We start from the raw sequence: 17924 nt of genomic DNA on the forward strand, positions 1-17924 counted from the left end.
GTTATGTGCTCTACCCATCTAATCTTCAGCATTCTTCTGTAGCACCACATTTCAAAAGCTTCTATTCTCTTCTTGTCCAAACTATTTATCGTCCATGTTTCACTTCCTTACATGGCTACACTCCATACAAATACTTTCAGAAACGACTTCCTGACGCTTAAATCTATACTCAATGTTAACAAATTTCTCTTCTTCAGAAACGCTTTCCTTGCCATTGCCAGTCTACATTTTATATCTTCTCTACTTCGACCATCATCAGTTATTTTGCTCCCCAAATAGCAAAACTCCTTTACTACTTAAAGTGTCTCATTTCCTAATCTAATTCCCTCAGCATCACCCGACTTAATTCGACCACATTCCATTATCCTCGTTTTGCTTTTGTTGATGTTCATCTTATATCCTCCTTTCAAGACACTGTCCATTCCATTCAACTGCTCTTCCAAGTCCTTTGTTGTCTCTGATAGAATTACAATGTCATCAGCGAACCTCAAAGTTCTCCATGGATTTTAATACCTTTTTGGTATTTTCTTTTGTTTCCTTTACTGCTTGTTCAATATACAGATTGAATAACATTGGGGATAGGCTACAACCCTGTCTCACTCCCTTCCCAACCACTGCTTCCCTTTCATGCCCCTCGACTCTTATAACTGCCATCTGGTTTCTGTACAAATTGTAAATAGCCTTTCGCTCCCTGTATTTTACCCCTGCCACCTTTAGAATTTGAAAGAGAGTATTCCAATCAACATTGTCAAAAGCTTTCTCTAAGTCTACAAGTGCAAGAAACGTAGGTTTTCCTTTCCTTAATCTTTCTTCTAAGATAAGTCGTTAGGTCAGTACTGCCTCACGTGTTCCAACATTTCTACGGAACCCAAACTGATCTTCCCCGAGGTCGGTTTCTACCAGTTTTTCCATTCGTCTGTAAAGAATTCGTGTTAGTATTTTGCAGCTGTGACTTATTAAACTGATAGTTCGGTAATTTTCACATCTGTCAACACCTGCTTTCTTTGGGATTGGAATTATTATATTCTTCTTGAAGTCTGAGGGTATTTCGCCTGTCTCATACATCTTGCTCACCAGATGGTAGAGTTTTGTCAGGACTGGCTCTTCCAAGGCCATCAGTAGTTCTAATGGAATGTTGTCTACTCCCGGGGCCTTGTTTCGACTCAGGTCTTTCAGTGTTCTGTCAAACTCTTCACGCAGTATCGTATCTCCCATTTCATTTTCATCTACATCCTCTTCCATTTCCATAATATTGTCAACATAACCTCATTCAAACACTAGCCAATTTGTGTCTGCATAATAAAGTTGTTCTTGATTGAAAATGTCAGTTTACGAGCCTGATTCTCGTCCTTTGCGGGAGGTGTTAATGTTGTGTTTCAGTATAAAGAAAACAGTGGCTGAGTCTCATCGAATGCTCTCAAGTACGTATGGTAAGGACATTATTAGTGCAAGAATATGTCGTGAGTGGTTTCAACACTTCAAGAATGGTGATTTTAATGTCGTAGACCGGCATAGTGGTGGAAGAGAGAATGTTTTTGAAGATGCAGAATTGGAGATATTGCTGAGTGAAGAATCGCAAGAATTAGCACGATTAGTGGGAGTGACACAGCAAGCCATTTCAAAATGTCTCAAGGCTATCGGCATGATTCAGAAACAAGGAACTTGTGTCCCATGTGAGCTGAAACCAAGAGACATTGACTGGTGTTTGTGTGTTTGTGAACAGTTGCTGCAGAGGCAAAAATGGAAGGGATTTCTGCATTGCATTGTGACTGGGGACAAAAAATGGGTTCATTACGATAACCCTAAATGCAAACAATTATGGGGATATCCTGGCCATGCTTCCACATTGACGGCCAAACTGAATATTCACGGCTCCAAGATCATGCTCTGCATTTGGTGGGACCAGCTTCGCCTCGTGTACTATGAGGTGTTAAAACCAAGTGAAACCATCACAGGTGCTTGTTATCAAACGCAATTAATGCATTTGAGTGGAGCATTAAAAGACAAATGGCTGCAATACAGCGAGAGGCACAGTAAAGTGATTTTGCAGCACGACAATGCTCAACCCCATGTTGCAAAAGAGGTCAAAACATACTTGGAAACGTTAAAATGGGAAGTCCTACCTCACTCGCCGTATTCTCCAGACATTGCTCTCTCTAACTATCACCTGTTTAGATCAATGGTGCATGGCCTGGTTGACTAACACTTCCAATCTCATGAAGAAGTCGCAAATTGGATTGATTTGTGGATCGTTTCAAAAGATGAACAGTTTTTTCGATGCAGGATTCGTAAACTGCTCGAAAGATGGGAGAAAGTAGTGGCCAGCAATGGAAAATAGTTTGAATGATACATGTGTAACCAATTTGTTTAATTAAAGCCTCAAATGTTGGGGAAAAAACGGCGGAAGCAAAGTTGTACACCTTATGCATAGTAGGTACAAGTACTTACAATATGCATATGAAACCTCATATACGTGAACAATATAAGAAAAATATACAGTCTCATATGCAATTGCCATTAGGCGATATTTACAAAAGATGTTATTTGGAGACTTCACATGCCAGCCCGTATTGTATTAACATGGTGCCAGAAGGTGTTGATGTTAAAGAGTGAGACAAACCAAGACATAGCTTTTGCAATAGACAAACTAATGTAAATATTCCTGCCACATTATATCTTTTTGTTTTTTTAATTCCAAAAATGTCATTACTACAAATTTGGGGTATTAGTCGGTTTGCTGTATCTTGAATTACACAAGCACCATTCCTTTTTAGAAATGTTTCAAACTGTGGAATTTTGTTTTGAGTGCTTTGTCATTTTTTCACTAGTGTTAAGTTGCATCCATGAGGGGCACTTCCATGGGTCTTGCTCTAACACTTTGGGGTCCCCTACAGCTATCTGGACTGGATACAAAGTTCAGAGAGAGCGAGAGAGAGAGAGAGAGCTATGAGCTCTTGTTCACTCAATAGAGATGTGTTTCACAGTAGCAGAGATGTACAAGAGCTCATAGCTACTCAAGTATGCATTTTAAAGCCCATGTGTACAGGCCTTTTTTTCTTGTTTTGGTCTGTACTACGACTCTGAAAGTTGTGTACCCTACAATCTTAGCAACACCAGTACCGATACATGTATTATACTGTCAGAGGTATCAGAATGATTTTTGCTTTCGAGTGGTTCATTTCCAGACCAGGATCCCTTAACTAAAATTGATACATTTACCCTCCTCCATCAACCATGAAAGTTTGCAACACCATTTCAGAATTACCCTGTGTATATACGTTCATACAAGATGCCAGTGCCTGTAATTTTGATGCGTTATAGTGATGTTGGATAACATTTTTGGACACGAGTTCCTATCGTGACTTTGTTCCTCAAGACACCTTCTACTTCCCCTCAAAGTTTGTCAGTGTAATTTTGAAACAGCATGTAGAGGGATTTTCAGCTAGTTCTGTAGAATTAACTTGTACATGTATATAAGAAGTATTTTCAGAAGAAACGTTTTTCAGTTAGTCTCTAATGGATTTTTACAGAAGACAAATAGTGATCACTGTTTTAATATATTTACTTGCAGGTTGCAAATGCTATGGTGGCTAACTGGGCTGGTCCTCCAGCAATGTTGGCAATATTCCGTAAACTATTTGGATCATTTTCATGTCCACACATCATCCGGCAAAATAATTTTGCAAATCTACAGCACTACTTTCTACAAAAGGTACTGTAATTATTTATATATATATATATATATATATATATAATAGAGGGAAACATTCCACGTGGGAAATGTCTGCTTGTGTCTGTGTATGTGTGGATGGATATGTGTGTGTGTGCGAGTGTAAACCTGTCCTTTTTTCCCCCTAAGGTAAGTCTTTCCGCTCCCGGGATTGGAATGACTCCTTACCCTCTCCCTTAAAACCCAATCCTTTTGTCTTTCCTTCTCCTTCCCTCTTTCCTGACGAGGCAACCGTTGGTTGCGAAAGCTATATATATATATATATATATATATATATATATGCGACTCATACTGTAGAGAAACTAACTATAGTCAGTGTGTTTTTGAATGTGTTGAGATTATATAAGCTTGTAATGTTGTTGAAGATCAGTGGTGGACATGCTCCAATCATCAAATGAATCTATTAAGTTTTGAAGGTTTTCCTTGCATTGAAAATAATTTAGCATAATTCACTATGAGCTGCTTCAGATATTTATTTCGCTTTGAATATAGTGACAAGGAACTGACATTCCAATGCTTTAGAATTTATGATACATTAATTCGATTAGTATGTTCATGTTTTAATGTGTTAAAGTCCTGTGGGTTATTTTTATTAACATGTATTCATTTTACTACTGTAAAATACTATACGGGCATGTGAACATTCTATTCACCTGCTGCCTTCAGAAAAACTGACCTGTTAAAAAAAGTTTTAACTCTGTGTGTGTCTTATACTCATATCAGCTTCTTTCAGACAATACCAGTGGCAATGGCTGGACTACGAAATGCTCATGGCATTTGCCCACCTGATGTCATTCGTTTTCTCTTGGATCTATTTAAGTACAATGACAACAGCAAAAACCGTTACTCAGACAATTATTACAGAGCTGCACTGGTAGAAGCTTTAGGAGCTACAGTCACACCTGTTATATCAGTTGTTCAACAAGGGTAAAGTTACTTTTTTTAGTTTTCATAAGTTAAATTTCTTCATTTTTCTTATTTTTGTTGTGTGTCATGTTTATTTTGTAATATTTATTACTGTGACTGACTGATTCATTCATTCATTCATTCATTCATTCATAGTATTCTCTAGATCACATCATCAAGGGAGAGCTTTCATTCAAGTTTTGCAAAGCAGTTGTTAGAAATTGCACTAACAATTAACTGTTGTTTACCAGCTAAAAAAACTATTTGTAGCTAATCAAGCTAAATTGAACATAATAAAATTATTTACAAGGGAAGCCACTACTTTAAAAGAAGCTGCTACTTCCTCAGTTATGTTTTCATGACTATTTTGTCTTCTGTTGTTAGTGCAATATCTGCATGGACACATTATTTATCATAGAACAGTAGTTGTCTTTTTGTCGTAAGAATAGATGCCTGATGAAATGTGCATTATAAGAGCAATTTCGCTAATGTAAGTACTGTGTGCCTACATATGATGACTTGTCTGGAGACTGAAGAACTTCTCTATAGAAAACAACATTGTTTCCAAGTCAGCTGCTTGTTTAAAAACCAAGGTTGCTTGATTTCTTCGTGTGATACAGAAGACAGGAGAGAGCAGAGCATTAAGAAATCCTTTGATACAGTTCTATACCATTGCCTAGCAAACAAAATGTATGCACATGGAATTTCTGGAAAGATGTGTGGCTGGACTAAAGACTCTTTGGGAACAGAACTGAATCCTCAACACACTATTCTTCATTGGAAGACATCATCAAAAGCAAAATCAGTGTCTAGGACATCTCAAGGTAGTTTGATAGGATGTAACTGGCAGATAAGGCTGTTTGCAGGTGACAGTACTGTACGGGAAGGTAAAATTGACTGGTCGCTTTTATTAAATACAGAGGAACTTATAAATTATCATTGCATGGTCCAAAGATTGGTAACTGACCCTCAACATAAATAAATGTAATGTAATGTGCACAAATAGACCTTAGGGGGAAAAAAAGGAAGAAGAAAAAGAAAACCACGCTAACTGTGCTTTTGAATTAATTTATCTTATGCTGTCTCCATTGTAGATTGTTATGCAGCTGGACCCCAATGAATGTTACATTTGATAATTCATTAGTGATTAATGTCTAATAGTAGAAGATCATTTTCATTTGTTCATAATTGCACAATATGGTTCTTTGTGAAAGAAAGACTTTGACTGTTTGTTGTGAACCAGTTGTATGTAGATATGCTCAGTAATCATCTTTGCCATGTGTCATATGAATCAGTTTGGGCCCTTGACTGCTGTGCTTGTGTCATCAGTTAACATGAGTTTTTTAACAGTCCTTTAAAGTCGTAGAAATGTCATTTATGTAATTAGGAACAAGAGCCAGTTCAGTACCAAACCTCATAGAGCTCCATGTTTTATGTTCCTCCATTCATGTGACAGCATTCTCCATCCATGCAAGAGGGATGTGATGAATACTATAACATTTTAGTTTGTCCAGTAGAATTGTGTTACTCTGCAGCTATGTCTTTTGTAAGAATTTGCCCCCAAAAAAGATCTGCTGAAAGCATGGGAAATCAGTAGTATAGGATTGGTAATTATTGTGGGCAGATTGGGTGCTGCTAGCAACTAGATGTGCAAGTAATCTGTTATTAGAAGCATTCAGGTACAGACAGTGCTATGTGTGATATGACAGAGTGACAGATGAAGCATCAGCCTTGTCCAGATTTGAACGCAGCTCTCAGCAGGGCAACTTTCCAAAACATTAGTATATTTCACAGACTGCTTCTCATACTAATCAGCTCAGGGGATATGCTTGATGCCATCCTTAGTTGTAACTGAGGCTGCACTCTATTGTTGCCTGCACCCCAACTGTAATTACATGACCACCTAGGTGAAAGACCTAAATATGAGTGACATCACTGAGATACACACTGGTGAAAAATACGAGCTACCTAGTGATTTCCACACGACTGACCTGTATTTTCAGCAAAAGCTTTTGTGGCCACCCAGCTTGTGGCCTCAGTCCTGTGCGGCACATCTGGGATGCCATCAAAATACTATGCATACCTCAGAACCAATTATAATCTATCTTTGTGGGTTGTGGATTGTCATTGCCTAGTCCCTGAAGTCAATTGAAAATGCATTACTCGCCATCCAGATGAAACTGGGTACTACACATTACTGCGTAGGTGTATCTAATTCAGTTGAAGACAATATCAAGTAGCAGAAACTAATAGTGAAATGTCAAACAACACAAAAATGTTGTCAATGACTTTTTGTTGATGAAAATAAGTGTAATCTGAAGTTGTGGAGTACCTTCAGTTATACAGGGTGTTACAGAAAGGTATGGCCAAACTTTCAGGAAACATTCCTCACGCAGAAATAAAGAAAAGATGTTATGTGGACATGTATCCGGAAACGCTTAATTTCCATGTTAGAGCTAATTTTAGTTTCGTCTACCTATGCTCAATGGAGCACGTTATCATGATTTCATACGGGATACTCTACCTGTGCTGCTAGAACATGTGCCTTTACAAATGTGGTTCATGCACAATGGAGCTCCTACACATTTCAGTCGAAGTGTTCGTACGCTTCTCAACAACAGATTCGGTGACCGATGGATTGGTAGAGGCGGACCAATTCCATGGCCTCCACGCTCTCCTGACCTCAACCCTCATGACTTTCATTTATGGGGGCATTTGAAAGCTCTTGTCTACGCAATCCCGGTACCAAATGTAGAGACTCTTCGTGCTCATATTGTGGACGGCTGTGATACAATACGCCATTCTCCAGGGCTGCATCAGCGCATCAGGGATTCCATGCGATGGAGGGTGGATGCATGTATCCTCGCTAACGGAGGACATTTTGAACATTTCCTGTAACAAAGTGTTTGAAGTCACGCTGGTACGTTCTGTTGCTGTGTGTTTCCATTCCATGATTAATGTGATATGACGAGAAGTAATAAAATGAGCTCTAACATGGAAAGTAAGCGTTTCCGGTCACATGTCCACATAACATATTTTCTTTCTTTGTGTGTGAGGAATGTTTCCTGAAAGTTTGGCCGTACGTTTTTGTAACACCTTGTATAATGGTGTGGTGTTGTTCATTTGTAAGAGTGCAGTTTTCTGAACTGAAGAAACTGCTCAGAGACATTTCTGTTGCCTGCATTACTAATAGATCATTTCTCATCAAAAGAAGCAACCCAAATGTTTAAAGCAGCTGGTAATTGGTTAAGAAACATTTTGCTGAGTGCATCTAGGTTACATTGAAACAAATCCAAGTAATAGACTATTTACATTACTGTGATGTTGCAACCAAACATTGAAACAAGCCATTACTCCCTGGAATATGTCAACAGAAATTGACACATTTATCTTTTTGGTCAGCTCATCCAGTGTTGGAGAAATGTTACTGAAAAATGTGTGTGCCCAAAATGAGTGATGCAGATGTCTAAGTATTTATCAAGAAGTGTGAAAATGACTAAGTGTAGTTGGGCTGTTCCTTGCATTAGTCACAACCTGTCTAATGGATCTGCCAACACTTGTAAATAGTGGTACATTGAATGAAAACCATTAATTTGGTTCAGTAGTAACAGTTCTTTTCTTCCTTGACGAAAGGTTCAGTAATGCCAGTTGCTAGATACTGCAGCCCAAATAGCGTTTATTAAACAATATAATGTCGTGGCTAGTTTTCATAGTACAGTACATGGACACACACACACACACACACACACACACACACACACACACAAATTAGATGCTCTGGCCCACATATCGTAATTCCTTTTATCACTCCTTTACTGCAAGGAAATGTGCTACACATCCTAATACAGATCCCTCTGTCAAATCACCAGGCAAGTGTGTATAAACAGGGTTGTCAGAAGCAGTCTGAAAAGAATAAGAGGAGGGAGGACAACTGGAAGAAGAAGAAGAAGAAGAAGAATAACCCAAATGTATGGCATTCCTGTCATATGCAGGGCTGCCAGTAGCCAATATCGTGAGAATAATGGAGAAACATTAAATAACGACCGTTTTGCATCCAATGCAGAAAATTAAGGATACGCTTGGCTTGACCAAAGACCAGCTGAGCCTGTATGGTGCTGGTTATTTATAGTATTGAATACAAAAGTGGGATGCAGTAGATTGGGCAGACACAACGATGTGTATCACAGCTCCATACAGAATGCCTCAGAAACACATTCATAGCATCAACGAGGAACACACTGGTGATTTTGAACAAATGAAGAAGCTATGCAGAGCCAGCGAGTTCCGGGACTCATTTGTCAAAGAGGCAGTAGAAATATATCTGTACAACAACGTAATAAACTGGAATAGTGGATTTCAACTCAGCACAACATGGGGTTCTGCAATTATGAAAGTACAACAGGAATGCTCCATTCTGAAAGCCGCAGAGTGTCTGCGGACAGAATGGACAGACACCAGGGTCCAACACCTGCACAAGGGCTACACCACGTTCCTCCACTGCCAGCCATGCTGTGTCCCCCCATTCCCAGTGCTGCACCTGCTTCTGGAGAGGTGTGGTAGGCCTGCTCACAGGAGATGTTAGTGGTCCACTTGCTGTATAGATATGCAGAACACAGCATCTTGGCATTTTGACTGAATCTGATGGGCATGATACTCATTGGAACATTTCTTTTATATCTTCAAATTTAACGCATATTTTGGACAACAACACATATAAGTCACTGAGTAAGTTGACCTGTGTACAAGTCGGCATTCGATTAAACACTGAGTCTCCGTCTAGCGGCCGCTGCTCGGCTGGCCGCTTAGGTGGCGCAGCTGCTGCGTGGCTGGCAGACAGCGCCGCAGGTAGAGGACGTGCGTAATTGCGCGGCGGCACTTTGAATAATCGGCGAGTCACAACAATTTCAACAAGATGACCCTACCATTTTGTTGATCACACGACAAGTTTTTATCAACCAATATTCACTTAAATTGTATTTTAGTGTACTGAAACAACAGAGAAGTGGTACAGTCTAATTATAATTTACAATGTTTTCTCAGTATTTTGGAATTAAGTTTTTTTTACCACTAGATGGGAAATTGTACAGTGAGAGGGGGACACAACAAAAAGCACATTTCATCTGCAGATCATAGATCAGGCAAGGTTACGCAGTGATGATGGAGGAAGGCAGTGCAGATCCCTCTCTGACCATCCAGATTTAGATTTTCTATGTTCCCTAAATTAGTTTAGGCATAAATTACTTTAGGCAAATGTCAAGAAGGTTTCTTTGAAAAGGAGGCAGCAAATTTCCTTCACCATCCTTCCCCAATTTAAGCCTGTGTTTCATCTTTAATGACCTCATCATTAAGGACATGTTAAACCTTAACCTTTTGAATTTCCTCCTTTGGTAAGCGCTGGCTACAGAAGCATATAGATAGCAACAGTAGATTAGGTATATTTTTGTGAAAAATACACAGGCTAGTAGTTGAAATATCACAGTATACCAAACAATACACAGTTAATATCTTATAGTAATGGGCAATGATATGGCATTTCAGCTTATCGAATATTCCATTATGTTCTGCAGCTTGTAAAAACCTATTTCTCTCCTGTCGCTGTGTGACTAGGGCCTCCCATTGGGTAGACCGTTCGCCAGGTGCAAGTCTTTTGATTTGATGCCACTTTGGTGACTTGCGCGTTGATGGGGATGAAATGATGTTGATTAGGACAACACAACACCCAATCCCTGAGCGGAGAAAATCTCTGACCGAGCTGGGAATTGAATCCAGGCCCTTAGGATTGACATTCTGTCATGCTGACCACTCAGCTATAGGGGGTGGACTCTTTCTCTCCTGATGTTCATGTTTCCAATTTCTTCCTTACCTTGTCTTTTTTCCTATCATGAAGCATCTCACCCTTCACCCTTGACTTGTCTTATGTGTGAAGGAGATCTGATAGGATATACACATGTCCATTTGTAGTAGTTGCTCTTTGCATACTTTGGAATAAGACTTCATTAATCATACTCATTACTGATTTTACCATATTTAAGTGTAGTTTTAGAATTCAGGTCTGCACCATAGTTGCACTAAAATCTTACAAATATTTTTACAGAGCTCCAATTACAGCTGATTCACTTTCTTCAGATACTAAACTTGTTTTGGAGGAGGTTACAAGATGTTTGAATCTTGAGAAACTTCTGCCATGTTATAAATATACTGTGACAGTTGCCTGCCTTCGTGCTATTAGAAAACTGCAAAAATTTGGACATCTGCCCAGTAATCCCTCACTCTTTCGAAGCTATGCTGCATATGGTCAGTTTATTGGTAAGTACCACAAAAACAAAACAAAAAATTAAAAATAATTAAGAGTAACAAAAGGACAGTGTACATAAAGGAACAGATATTTATTATAGAAGATGAGCAAGGGATCACATTCACATAAGCACAACTCATACACATATGACCATTGTCTCTGGTGACTGGTCCAGCCTCAGTGACCAGAGACAGTTGTCATGTATGTGTGAGTTATGGTCGTGTGAATGTGTGTTTCTAATTGAGAAGATGGCCTTTTGACCTAAAACCTAACTCTATAGCAGTCTTTTTGTTGCACCTGCCTGTGATTCAGCATCTGTTCTATATAGTAAACAGCAATCCGTCCTTTTCATAATATTGTCATTATTCTATCCTGGATTTTCCAAATGCAGAATAAATGTGTATAAACTGTGGCCATGATAAGTATGTAAAAGTAAAGTAATAAAAAATGGAAAAAAACCACATTGGTTTAACATCAGAACAGTGAAAAGGCCAAAAGACATCTTTCAACTTTTATTTCCACAACAATGAATTATTTATTTAACTTTTTTTTCCAGCAGACATAATGACTTTTCCTCATTTCTTCTGCTTTTGACAATAGTGTACTAAAATTTGCTGAAATATCTTGATTTCATGGAAATTTCATGAAGAATATCTAGAACAGCATGAGGGGTCAGTTCACCTCTGGTGCACTTCATGTTTAGAATAATTTAGTTCTCATAATTCCAAAGGTTCTTGCATTGCATTTTGCTTTGATCATTAGTTGTTGTCCTGAATGATGTTAGGTTTATTGTCAGAAAAGTTCTATGCTGGACATTGTGATGTAACTTTTCAATTGTTTCTAATATGTTCCTGTAGTTTCTCTCCTCATTGGTTAGATAGTGTTTTTTGGCCTGTAACAGACATTTTCAATCATGTTTCGTCAGTGCATTCCAAAGAACTTGGATATTGAATCAAAAAGTGTGTTGCTAGATTCAGGTGGTGATTATCTGCCAGAATCAATTGATGATGAAAGTAGCAAGACTAAGGAGAAGGTATACCATCAGTAGGTGTCTCCCCATCTCAGTTCTTTCCAGAACATTCTCAGGCATCAACTTGTGCAGCAGTGAACATGGCAGAGAGATGGAATCGAGGTGAAGGTTGCTAACATGTACCATTGCCTGGAAAAGGGCTGCTTTGAATTTTTTGAAGGAAAGAGGATGGCTCACTGCATATGTCTTCCACTGCATGGATGAATCCGACATGAGTATTTTCCAACTTCTTTTTGATGAACCAATGCTTTGTATCATAAAGAAACAGACAGAATCAAATGCTCATAATGAAATAAAAAGTATCACTTATCATTGGAGGAATTGGAGATAGCGATTGGTATCATGTAAGCCAGAGGTGGTTTTTGTGCTAAAGGTATGTTGTTAGCAGTGGCAGATTTATATGTAGGCCCACTAGGCACGGTCCTAGGGGCGGCACCTTAAGGGGGCAGCATTTTGAGCTCCGTACTCATTTTAACCTTTTATGTTTTAAAATGACTGTGCTTACAAATGACAAAAATTTTTAATATTGTTAAACAACTTGCTAGTTTAAATAAACCTTAAGAACAAAATTCGACAATACAAGCTTGGAAATATACCTAGGTTACTTGGTGACTGAATGGAATTTTAAGATTGGGTTTCTGTCTGGTGTTATCTTCGTGATTGTTCAAAATATTTTGAAGTAAGCTGTCAGGACAGCAATCTACAATACAATGTTTCAAACATTATTATTTTGAGAATGTCGGCTTCTGCTTAACCCCACCATATTTTCCCTGTGAAAATACCAGGACCCCTCAAAAGCTGTGATAAACTAATCAGGAGTTTCTTGAATACTGAAACATGTGCGGGCCTCAGTATGTAAAACCAGATTTTACTTAAATTTCTTGTAGGAATTATGGGGAAGTATCAAGTCAACCCTCCATTACTGTAATTAATTTGAAAGCTCTGTGGTCTTCAATATCTGAGCTTTGATTTAATACACCCATTTAACAAAACGTGTTGATACTGGGAATGTTTTACATTTTTAAATACATGTTTGTACGAAAAGAACATAAGCAGAATATCTAATAATGTGTGAAATACACTTCACAACAGTTTAAAAATTTATTTATTTATTTACTTAGTTACTTGTTTTGGTGAAAAAAGAAGAAGAAACCAACTTTCGTTTGTCTCATTTACTGTGCTGCAGCCTGCACGATATCGAAGTTCCCACTCTGTGCAATCAAATAGTACATGGCATTGCAAATTTTATATTAAACTTCTAAACTAAGCTTTTTTCTTCAAGGAAAGGTTATTTTTATTTTATGTTGGAACAAAAGGTGCATTTGCATGTAGACATAACAGCAGTGTTCACACAAATGAGAACATATTGCATCAACTGCCAACAAGACTACGTAAACTTTGTAGTCTGTCGTCTCTGCCGACAGAAACCTCTAAAATGTTATAAGAATAAGTGGGATAAGAGTTGATCCAGCACACCTCACTGCAAGAAACTGCAAAAGTTATTTGCTTTTTAAATTAGAAAGACAACGTCAAGAATATTCAAAACATATTTGCGTCCTGGCTAAAATTCCGGCAACGCGGGAAACAGAAGCCCAAAAAGGGACTCCCATTTTCTTTACAAGATATTTGAACAAAAATGTATTTTACCATAAACTTTTAAATGGTGAATCAACTATGTGTGATTTTCTTGTATACTCCTGTAGCACCAGTGCTGTTTTTTGTGCACCATGTAAATTGTTCAGAGGTAAGGCCACAATTGCTACTAATGGTGTTGCAGATTGGAAAAATATTTCTAATATCTTATCTCATAATGAGAATTCACTTGAATGCAAAAATTCGGAGTTATCACTCGTAACAAGAAAAAAGTCACTTGGAACACTAGATAATCATTTCTAGTCATATGTTGAGACAGAAAAAATGTACTAGCACAGTGTGTTGGAAAGGTTGTTTGTGGTAGTGAAGAAGCTAACAAGTTGTGGACTTCCCCTACGGGGACACATTGAAAGATTCCATTCATTACATAATGGTGAATTTATGATGTCTCTTATAGCTGAGTTTGATCCTTTTCTCACAAAGCACATTGAACGATATGGAAATCCAGGGCAGGAACATACTAGTTATCTTTCTTCAGCATTCTGTGATGAAATAATAGAGCTTCTTTCTGAACAAATAAAGAGAATTATCATAAGTGAAATAAAACAGGCCAAATATTTCTCTATAATAGTAGATTCTACTGTAGACATTTCACATATTGATCAGTTTCAGTATCTTTCATATTAAGATATGTGAACGAGAATGGTGAATGAATCTGTTGAACGTTTCCTTCTGATTTTACCAAACTCGGTACACAAATCCGAAAACTTAGCTGTCCGGTCTACAAATTCTATTGATTTTACTGAGTGTAGAGGCCAATCATATGACAACGCAAGCAAAATGTCAGGAACCTACACTGGTTTGCAGGCACGCATTAAAGAACAAAACTCGAAAGCGCATTTTGTGCCTTGTGCAGCACATTCTTTGAATTTAGTCGGCACTAGTGCTGTAAGCTGTTGTCAGGAAGCATGTTCATTTTTCAGTGTAGTTGCAAAACCTTTATAATTTTTTCTCTGCTTCTACACAACACTGGGATAAACTTCTTTCTTTCATCAAACCAGGAAGCAAAACGGTAAAAAGTTTATCAAAAACACATTCGTCAGCAAGAGAGGAAACGTGTGTAAGTCTGTATGAAAACTGGGAGGGTGTTATCAATGCCCTCACACATATTGCTAGTAATACGTTTGAAAAACCAATTGTGCGAAATGAGGATTCAGCTTTATTGAATCAACTCAGCAGTCTAGAAACAGTATTCGTGATGACAGTCTGGAAGGACATAGTCCAGAGATTTAATTGCGTAAATCTGAAATTGCAAAGTGTGAATATTGATACCAAAATAGTGCATGAATTATATGAATCACTTGTAGGATGTACTGCATCTATTAGTGGCATGTTTGACTATTATGAAAATAAATCCATGGAGATTGTGGCTGATATAGACTATGAATGCACCTATAAAAGGTCACGAAAATGCAAACTTCATGACGATGAAGAAGAGTTTTTCTGACTGGAAGGGAAAAATTTAGAGTCGAAACATTTCTCCCAGTACTTTACAACTTGTATGCTGAATTAGTGGAGAGGAAGGAAAGATATAGAACACTGTTGGACTCCTTCACAGTTTTTGGTAACCTTAAGAACAGTTCACCTGACAATATTGCTGAATGTGCAACAAACTCCAAGTGTTATATGACACAGATTTAGAGCCTTCCTTCCCTAGTGAAAGTGTACATTTTGTGGTACTTTTGAAATCTTCTGATATTATTGATACATCAGTCAAAATGAGTAAATTTTTACAAAAAGGGAGGTTACAGTCGGTGTTTCCAAATGTTGACATTGCTCTTAGAATATTTCTATGTATGGCACTTACAAATTGTTCACCAGAATGCTCATTTTCGGGTCTTAAAAGAATGAAATCATACCTACGTTCTACGGTGTCTGAGGAGAGATTGAACGCTTTGTCGACTCTTCTCATTGAAGCCGACCTCCTAACTGATAACTGCCTGAACTATGAAGATATGATCAATGAATTTTCTGCCATTAAAGCCAGACGCAAACTTTGCTGACTGGTGAGTTTGTTTATTTATTCATATTTGTTTTAAAAATTTAAGATTATAATTTGATTTTTGTTATAACTTAGAGCACGTTCATTGGATTTACAAACTATGTATTACCTGTTTATTTTACAATTGCCGATGACAGAATGTGGGGATAAACCTCGTTTACATGCAGACGTGACCGAAGGCATTCGACAATACTGAATAATACTCAAATGACTCAGGCCGCTCGGCTCTCTACAGTCAAGTCAAACTGATACTGTAGTATATTACAACTGATGTGTGTTCTTGGCGTCTGCTGAAATGTGTAGTTATCATAGAAATATACATTATCGGAGAGTACGCTCACATGAAAAAGTGTTAATAAATAACGTAGTTCAGTTCTGTCGATAAATATGTAAAAGCTTTGCTAATACCTTTAGAAAGAGCTATAGTGAGAGCAGTAGCTGCAGTACAAAACTGCTCAGCCGTTATATGGATTAAAGGTATTGTGTACACTTATTATGCAGCATCTAGCTACACAGATGCAAATGCTTTACACGTTAACTATTAGATTATAAAACAAATTTGATTTTTCCACCCTAGTATGTAAAATTATGTAATAGCAAATCCAGTTCTGTGTTGTTCATCTGTATTTAGTTATTAGTTCACGCACCGAAATCTCCATTTCATTTTCATTCCTTATGCTTTCTTATAGATTCACCTATTAATACCGAATGTGTTTTTTTTATCTGCTACACATTCAAGTTATTAGAGTGTAAAATGACAGTTTAATTTTAATTTTGTACGCATCTCTGTAAAAGTACGTATTAATTTCTAATGTATGACATGTTCGCTTCAATTTTTAGATTGTAACACAACTTATTTATTTTCGTTTTCAACAGTTTTGTGTAAAAGAACATACTAAAAGTTAATGTATAACAAAAATCCGTTGTCTCCTACATTCTCTGCTGAATGTTTAGGCCATAAAAGAAAAGTTATTTTCCTTGCATTCATTTCTGTTGTCTTCCGACAGAAGAATGTGCTAACACAATGCAGTTTTAAGTTTGTTTTATCCGCTACTGTACACCAAGTACAGTTCAGGAACCATATTACTTAGTGATTGAGCACGGCTAGACCGCTGACGCATCCTTCAAAATGACTAATAGCAGAGTTCAGAAACAGCTCACAGCACTCCCACCCAAAACAGCAATTGTGAAGTGATCAGGTAATAGTTATTATTTAAAACATGTTTTTTTGCCCGCATCTCGTGGTCGTGCGGTAGCGTTCTCGCTTCCCGCGCCCGGGTTCCCGGGTTCGATTCCCGGCGGCGTCAGGGATTTTCTCTGCCTCGTGATGGCTGGGTGTTGTGTGCTGTCCTTAGGTTAGTTAGGTTTAAGTAGTTCTAAGTTCTAGGGGACTTATGACCACAGCAGTTGAGTCCCATAGTGCTCAGAGCCATTTGAGCCATTTGAGCCATGTTTTTTTTTTGGGTGGCTGGGGAGGGGGGGAGGGCGCATATAATATGGTGTGTCCAGGAGGGGCGCAAAATTTTTAAATCCACTGCTGGTCGTTAGATGACCTTTGATTGCATTCTTTGAATTCCCATTTTATCAGAGATAAAATGCGGAGAGAGAGATTCTGTGAACTTTTCAGATTCCTACTCTTTGATGAGAAATCATCCTGAATTCAAAACACTCCTTCACTTTTATTTCTGAAATACGGGACAAGGGTGTGTGTGTGTGTGTGTGTGTGTGTGTGTGTGTGTGTGTGTGTGTGTGTGTGTGTGTGTGTTGAGAGGCCAGTGTCAGAATACCAAGACAAATGAACAGGGGGCGACAAGAGGTTCGCGAACTTATACCAGTTATTTCTGAGCCAAAAGTATCCTTTGAGAATGGGAAGAGTTACCCCAAAATATAATACCATATGTCATAAAATAGAGAGAGAGAGAGTCTGTGAACTTGTCAGATTCCTACTCTTTGATGAGAAATCATCCCGAACTCAAAACATCCCTTCACTTTTATTTCTGAAATATGAGATAAGGGTGTGTGACCAAATAGAGGAGCAAATCTCTGAGGTCATGGAACATGTCAGCACATGAAATTACAACGTAAAATAATAACAGATAAAATAAAATGTTTATGAACCCAAAAAAAAAAAAAGACAAGCCATAAGTTTATGTAAATACAATGAATAATAAGCTTAACTTTCCGAGGGACTCCTCAGTGGAGTAGAAGGAGTGACCCAAGAGGAAACTCTTCAGTTTGGATTTGAAAATGCATGGATTACGACTAAGATTTTTGAATTCTTGCGGTAATTTATTGAAAATTGATGCAG

At 38.0% G+C, this 17924-nt stretch overlaps 1 protein-coding gene across 1 annotated transcript in view; it reads left to right on the forward strand.

The window, feature by feature from the left end:
* The window catches only part of LOC126188974 (transcription initiation factor TFIID subunit 2), a 125320-nt gene that overhangs the window by 61225 nt on the left and 46171 nt on the right, over positions 1–17924 (forward strand). The window contains exons 12-14 of the mRNA XM_049930751.1: positions 3572–3712; positions 4464–4657; positions 10731–10942. Coding sequence (XP_049786708.1) covers positions 3572–3712; positions 4464–4657; positions 10731–10942 — 547 coding nt within the window. The remainder of the gene's footprint in view (positions 1–3571; positions 3713–4463; positions 4658–10730; positions 10943–17924) is intronic.

The sequence above is a fragment of the Schistocerca cancellata genome, chromosome 1 (assembly GCF_023864275.1).
Source record: "Schistocerca cancellata isolate TAMUIC-IGC-003103 chromosome 1, iqSchCanc2.1, whole genome shotgun sequence".
NCBI classification, from domain to species: Eukaryota; Metazoa; Arthropoda; class Insecta; order Orthoptera; family Acrididae; genus Schistocerca; species Schistocerca cancellata.